The 6,279-nt window shown below is 57.6% G+C and overlaps 1 protein-coding gene across 1 annotated transcript in view; it reads left to right on the top strand.

Moving 5' to 3' along the window:
* Positions 1-6,279, top strand: part of LOC104398974 (multidrug and toxin extrusion protein 1-like) — a 7,640-nt gene that overhangs the window by 1,168 nt on the left and 193 nt on the right. Inside the window, exons 2-17 of the mRNA XM_010009132.1 lie at positions 526-627; positions 779-847; positions 1,083-1,231; positions 1,336-1,378; positions 1,507-1,551; positions 1,924-2,021; positions 2,211-2,308; positions 2,830-2,943; positions 3,076-3,143; positions 3,813-3,921; positions 4,053-4,128; positions 4,207-4,276; positions 4,617-4,749; positions 5,067-5,161; positions 5,600-5,747; positions 6,107-6,257. Of these exons, the coding sequence (XP_010007434.1) occupies positions 526-627; positions 779-847; positions 1,083-1,231; positions 1,336-1,378; positions 1,507-1,551; positions 1,924-2,021; positions 2,211-2,308; positions 2,830-2,943; positions 3,076-3,143; positions 3,813-3,921; positions 4,053-4,128; positions 4,207-4,276; positions 4,617-4,749; positions 5,067-5,161; positions 5,600-5,747; positions 6,107-6,257 (1,568 nt within the window). The remainder of the gene's footprint in view (positions 1-525; positions 628-778; positions 848-1,082; positions 1,232-1,335; positions 1,379-1,506; positions 1,552-1,923; positions 2,022-2,210; positions 2,309-2,829; positions 2,944-3,075; positions 3,144-3,812; positions 3,922-4,052; positions 4,129-4,206; positions 4,277-4,616; positions 4,750-5,066; positions 5,162-5,599; positions 5,748-6,106; positions 6,258-6,279) is intronic.

Here is a 6,279-nt window from a genome sequence, read left to right on the forward strand (position 1 = left end):
CTGGCAGGGCCGCTGGTAAGGACCCTGGGAGGAGAGCACTGGTGTGTTGGAGAAGCTGCAGCTTCAGCCTGATGCCACGGGGAGCTGGTCCCTTGGCCCACAGAGCCCAGCCGGTGTGAGACCTCCAGAGCCAGAATGCTGCTTAAACCCCCCCAGCAAGGGGCTTTAAAACCTCAGATCAGCTTCAGCTGGGAGCTTGGATTGCTTAACTACCCTCAGCTGAATGCACACAGCTGTCCTCCCAGCCTGGAGAAGCTGCAGCTTCAGCCTGATGCCACGGGGAGCTGGTCCCTTGGCCCACAGAGCCCAGCCGGTGTGAGACCTCCAGAGCCAGAATGCTGCTTAAACCCCCCCAGCAAGGGGCTTTAAAACCTCAGATCAGCTTCAGCTGGGAGCTTGGATTGCTTAACTACCCTCAGCTGAATGCACACAGCTGTCCTCCCAGCCTGTGCCCTGTTCTGACCCCAGGGTCTCCCACCAGCACTATTGTCTCTGACCTTTGTCTCTCCTCTTCCCCACACTTAGATCCTGATCCAGCTGCTGATCTTCCTGATACACCTCGTCAGCTCCATATTCTGTGGCCACCTGGGCAAGGTGGAGCTGGCCTCTGTCACGCTGGCCATCGCTGTAAGCATTCCTGGGGACTGCCCCAGGGAGCCTGGGAATGGAGGCAGATGAGCACAGAGGGGATTTCCCACTCCCACTTTTCCTTTTGAGCCCTTCTCTCTGCCTGAAAGCCTGAAACTCTCACGTTCTCTCTTTAACTCCTTGTTTCCAGGTTATAAACGTTACTGCTATCTCTGTAGGATATGGTTTGTCTTCAGCTTGTGACACCTTGATATCCCAGGTAGGTAGGAGATCTTGGCACTTGAACTGGTGACGTGGGGTTTTCCCAGAGCCCCAGCTGCACCTGCCACCCGGGGAAGCTTGTTCCCAAAACAAGGAGTTCTGTGCTCCCTGTGAAATACCAAATCCCTCCTGGGCAGTCTGTGGGATGCTCAGGGTTGCTCTGTGAGGTCCCTGTCCCCCCTGTCACCAGCGAGCTGCCAGGCAGCAGAGCTCACCCTGCCCTCCCCTTGCAGACCTACGGCAGCAAGAACCTGCTGCGTGTGGGGGTGATCCTGCAGCGGGCCATCCTCATCCTCCTGCTCTGCTGCTTCCCCTGCTGCGCCGTCCTCATCAACATCGAGCAGTTCCTGCTCCTCATCCACCAGGATCCCGAGGTCTCCAGGTCAGCCCAGACACCACCTCATCCCTCCCAGCCTCCCTGGGGCTGCCAGGGAGGGGGGAGCTGTGGCCGTGGCCCATTCCTGACCTGCCTCTCGTGTCCCCCAGGCTGACCCAGCGCTACGTGATGGCGTTTGTGCCTGCTCTGCCAGTGAGTCCCTGTGGGCACCCTGGGTGCTGCCACACACGGGAACCAGACACCCTGCTCCGATTTTCCACACCAGCAGCACAGCTCCTGCTCAGCACTGGCTTCATCTCATTCCCCAATTTCCTTTTCAGGCAGTTTTTCTGTATAACTTGGAGACAAGATACCTGCAGAACCAGGTGAGTCCCATGGAGGGTTGGTCCTGGCTCTGGGCTCCCTTTGACTGTGCACCTAGGGATTTTCATGCTCACCATTCCTGGTGTTGAGGCAGCATTTGTTCCTACCACCACCTGGGTGCCCTGCAGCAGCTCTGACCCTGGAGATCACCCCATTCCACGGCCAGTTGTGTCCATCTGCCTGAGGGACCTTCCTCGGTGCTTCTCCACATCAGGGATTTACCCCAACAAGCTCCTTTTCCAAGCAGGCAACGTGATCAAAAGTTTATCTTTTGGCTGGGAAAGCTGCTGAGCATAGGGCTGGTGGGGACCTTCACACCTCTCTCCTGAAGCTTTTGTGAAGATGCTGTAGCCCCCATCTGCTCCTCTTTGCAGATGATCATGTGGCCACTGGTGCTGAGCGGGGTCGTCGGCAACGTCGTCAATGTCATTGCAAACTGCATCTTCCTCTACGTGCTCCACTTGGGCATCACGTGAGTGGGGTCTACCTCCCACGGAGGGGAAAACACAACACTTGGCCATGGCAAGGGACTGCCCAGGGATGTCAGCACCTCCAGGTGTGGCCTGGAGCATCCAGAGCTGGTGGGGACATGGCTGGACGTGATGCTTCGGCGCCCCGAGGAGTGGGCAGGCTCTGACAACCTGTCTCCTTTCCTTTGCAGAGGCTCTGCCTGGGCCAACACTGTTGCTCAGTATGCACAGACCATTTTCTTGTTCCTGTATATTATAGGCAAGAAGCTCCACGTGAAGACCTGGGGAGGTAAGGGCCCCTGGCCAGCTCCCCCCCCTCCTCCCCAGTTCCTGCTTTACACAAGAATTTATGAATCTTCCACCACTTCTACCAAGCAGATTCTGTTAGTCTTGGTGGTGAAATATTAACCCCAGCCTGGTGTGCCCTGGGACTGTGGTGCTGCTTGGCTGGCAGCTCATCATGGGCAAGGGTTGGCAGAGCCCTGTGCCCTGCAGTAAACATTAATTCTGGAGAAATGAAACTTTCTGCCGAGGCTTTGTAGGGTGAGCACAGACACCAGCACAGCTGTAAGCATGAGGTTGTCCTCAGACACTCTGCTGCTGGGGGTAGGAGCTGAGGGTTGTATCTCTCTGGCCCACAGGACAGCATCAGCAGAGTTTGTGTGTGCATGCTCTGCTGCTGGAGGTCCATGGAGCTGAGGAGCGTTGCCTACAAACAGGAACGGCACCTCCAGCTGCCTTGGGTGCTCTCGAGGGTGTAACATATGGCCAGTCTGGTCCTCCATTAGGTGACATTTCTCCTCTCCACAGGCTGGTCCAGTGAGTGCCTGCTGGAATGGGACAGCTTCATCTCCCTGGCTATCCCCAGCATGCTCATGATGTGCATTGAGTGGTGGACCTATGAAATTGGGAGCTTCTTGATAGGTCAGCAGAGAAGGGGATCTGAAATGGATAGACAGGGGGTGACCCTGACTGGGATCTGAAGCAGTCACAGGGGGTGGGAGCAGCTCTTGACTGGGCACCCATCCCCAGCACTGACCCTCTCCTCTCCCCCAGGCCTGCTGAGTGTTGTAGAGCTCTCTGCCCAGTCCATCATCTATGAGATCTCTGTTGTTGCTTTCATGGTAAGGGCTGCAGGTTATTTCTGATCAGGGCTCCCTAGGGATAGTCCAATACAGACACCAGCACAAACTATACAACCCCAGGCTGGTTTGTGTTGGAAAGGACCTTAAAGGTCATCTATTTTAACCCCCCTGCCATGGGCAGGGACACCTCCCACCAGACCAGGTTGCTCCAAGTCCCATCCAAGCTGCCCTTGAACGCTTCCAGGGATGGGGCAGCCACAGCTTCCCACAGCTTCTGGGCAATCTGGGACAGTTTCTCACCACCCTCACAGGAAAGAATTTCTTCTTAATATCTAAATCTCCCCTCTTTCAGCTTAAAACTGTTTCCCCTTGTCCTACCCCTCCAGGTGCTTTTAAAAAGTCCTTCTCCAGCTTTCCTGTAGCCCCTTCAGGTACTGCAAAGTGCTCTAAGGTCTGCCTGGAGCCTTGTCTTCTCCAGGATGAACATCCCCAACTCTCTCAGCCTGTCCTTGCACTTCATACTTCAGCTCCAGCAAATCTTGGTCTTACGCCTCTGCACCTCTCCCTGCTCCTGCTTATCCCTCCCATTGAGATGTTTTAAATCGAGCCCTCTGACCCATCCCCCTCTCTGCTGAATGGTTGTTCTTGCTGTGGCTGTGATGGCCTCATTACCTGGACACACCTTTGAGCCTCAGCCCTGTGTTGCAGATCCCCCTGGGGCTGGGCACAGCTGCCAGTGTGCGGGTGGGGAACGCGCTGGGCGCCGGCGACGTCGAGACGGCCAAGAGATCATCCTCCACCAGCCTGCTCTGCACAGGTGAAGCCTTCTCTGGGGCTCCTACCAGCTGGAGCAGGGAGTACCTGGAGTCCCCTGCCCACAGCACACACCAATGTCCCCTGCTCCCTGTCACAGCCAGGACAGGCCCAGCGCTTTGTTCTCCTTTTCAGGGTTTTTTTGCGTAGCTGTGGGGGCCATTCTAGCTGCTTCAAAGGATGTGCTGGGATACATCTTCACCAGTGACAAGTGAGTGTCCCCAGGTCCCAGCCTTGGTGCACTGAGGTTGGCTTCCAAAAGCCATCATTGGCTCTTCTCTGTCCCCAGGGAGATTGTTGACTTGGTGGCCTGGGTCATACCCGTCTACGTTGTCTTCCACTTGTTTGAAGCCATGTGTGTAAGTCCCTGGGGATGCTGCTGCTTTTTGGTAGGGGGGCCTCAGTGCTGAGTGGCAGCACAGCAGGTGGGTTAGTCGAGGGTTCCTCAGGCTGTGGGTGGACGCTGGGACACGTGCTGGGACCCTGCAGAGCTCCTAGGATCACCCCTGCAAAAACAGCAAGTTCACAAAGAGGTGCTGACCACAGGACCAGGCAGGGACACAGATACAATCAGGCAGGGAAAGGGAGCTGGTTCATCACCAGGCTGGGTCACCAGAACCCCAGGCAGCAGCAGAGCCTGGAATTTGGCCCAGGTGGCAGATCCAGCCCTGGCCTCAGCCCCTCTCCCTCTCCCTGCAGGGTGCCTGCAGCGGGGTGCTCAGGGGCATTGGCAAGCAGAAATTTGGTGCCATCCTCAACGCCGTGAGCTACTACGGGGTGGGGCTGCCCCTGGCAGCTGTGCTGCTCTTCGTGGCCAAGATCGGAGTCATAGGTACCAAACCCCCAGGCAACACCCTGAAAATCCCCTGTGAGCAGATGCTCCTCACTGATGGCTCAGCACAGCCCTCCCATCTGGCTCTGCCCATCTACCTGGTTGGGGACTGGGCATCCTGGGGTGGATGGGGATGGTTTCTGCAACCACTGAGAACTTTTAACTCCTACTGGGAAAAAAAACAACAACTGCTGCCATGTCTGCCAGGCAGCCCCATCCTCATGTCCCTGCTGACCTCGGTGATGTCCCCTTTCCTGACTCACTGTCCCTCGATGCCTCTGGGCAGCGTTTGGCTGAGGCCATTGTCCCCTCCTCAGGCTTGTGGCTCAGCATGCTCGTCTGTGTCTCCCTCCTCTGCACATGCTTCATCACCTACATCTCCCGCATGGACTGGAAGACGGCAGCTGAGGAGGTAGCCCCCACACCCACAGCATCATGTCCCACTGGTGGGAAGGTCCTCAGATCACAGCGGGTACAAGGCAGCATCACAGGCTCCATCCCATGGGCCAGGCTGTCTTCTGGTGCCCCCAGCAAAACCCAGGGCTCCCATGGTCATGGCCACATCCCTGCATTCTGCTTTCTCCCTCTTGTGTACTTGGTGGCCTCAAGTCACAACCCTCATGCCACCCTTGGCTGTGGATGTGAAGCAGATGGGGTGACCAAGGCTGCCTCAGCCCCCACTGTCTTGAGCACCACCTTGTGCCCCTGCACCTCTAGGATTCCTACCTGGGAATTTCAGGCCCCTTTCAGCTGCTCAGTGCTGCTTCCAGCCAGACAAACCAGGTGAGGGGTGGCACACTGTCTTGGTCACCACATGCCACCAGCTAAACACAGTGCCTTCCTCCCCCAGGCTCAGCGGCGTGCAGGAGTGTCCCCACCACCACCAGAGGAGCCAAACCCTGGCCATGAGCCCTCCTGCAAGGGGCTGCCCTCGGGTGTGGGACCAGCCCCACCGCCCCACGATCACCCCCCCATCATGGTGGCACGGGGGTGTGTAGGTATGGCCAGGGGCTGGGCACTGCCTGGTGGTGGGGTTGGGTCTGGGAAGGGTCTCTAGGAGTTCACACAAGGCAGGAACAAGCCCAGGAATAGGTGTGAGGGGTAGTGCTGGTGACACACCTGGCTACTGGGCAAATGGTAATTACAAGGGTGGGTTGGAAGGGTGACAGCCTCGAGGGATGGGGCACCCTGGACAGTTCTCACCTTGCAGACCCTGCGTCCCACCAAAGCTCTGCTGAGGGCTGGAGATATCCACGTGCTGGGCTGCTCATAAAGCACTTCCAGACCTCAGAGAAAACCCTCACAGGGAACCCCTCGATCAAAAGCCCTCAGTGATCCGGTCCCATTCTCTTTGCAGCAGGAGTGGATGCACAGAACGGAGTTGTCCTCACAGGCATCACCAGGACGGATGGACTGACGTACCAGTTGGAGCCTCCAGCAGCCCCATCCCCTCCAGCCACCTCCCTGGCCACCAAGGAGCTGATCCTGCGCCGGGGGCTGGTGGCAGCCCCCGCCGAGGCGCCGCCGGGG

The sequence above is a fragment of the Chaetura pelagica genome, unplaced genomic scaffold, assembly GCF_000747805.2.
Source record: "Chaetura pelagica isolate M959 unplaced genomic scaffold, ChaPel_1.0 scaffold72, whole genome shotgun sequence".
Classification (NCBI taxonomy): Eukaryota; Metazoa; Chordata; class Aves; order Apodiformes; family Apodidae; genus Chaetura; species Chaetura pelagica.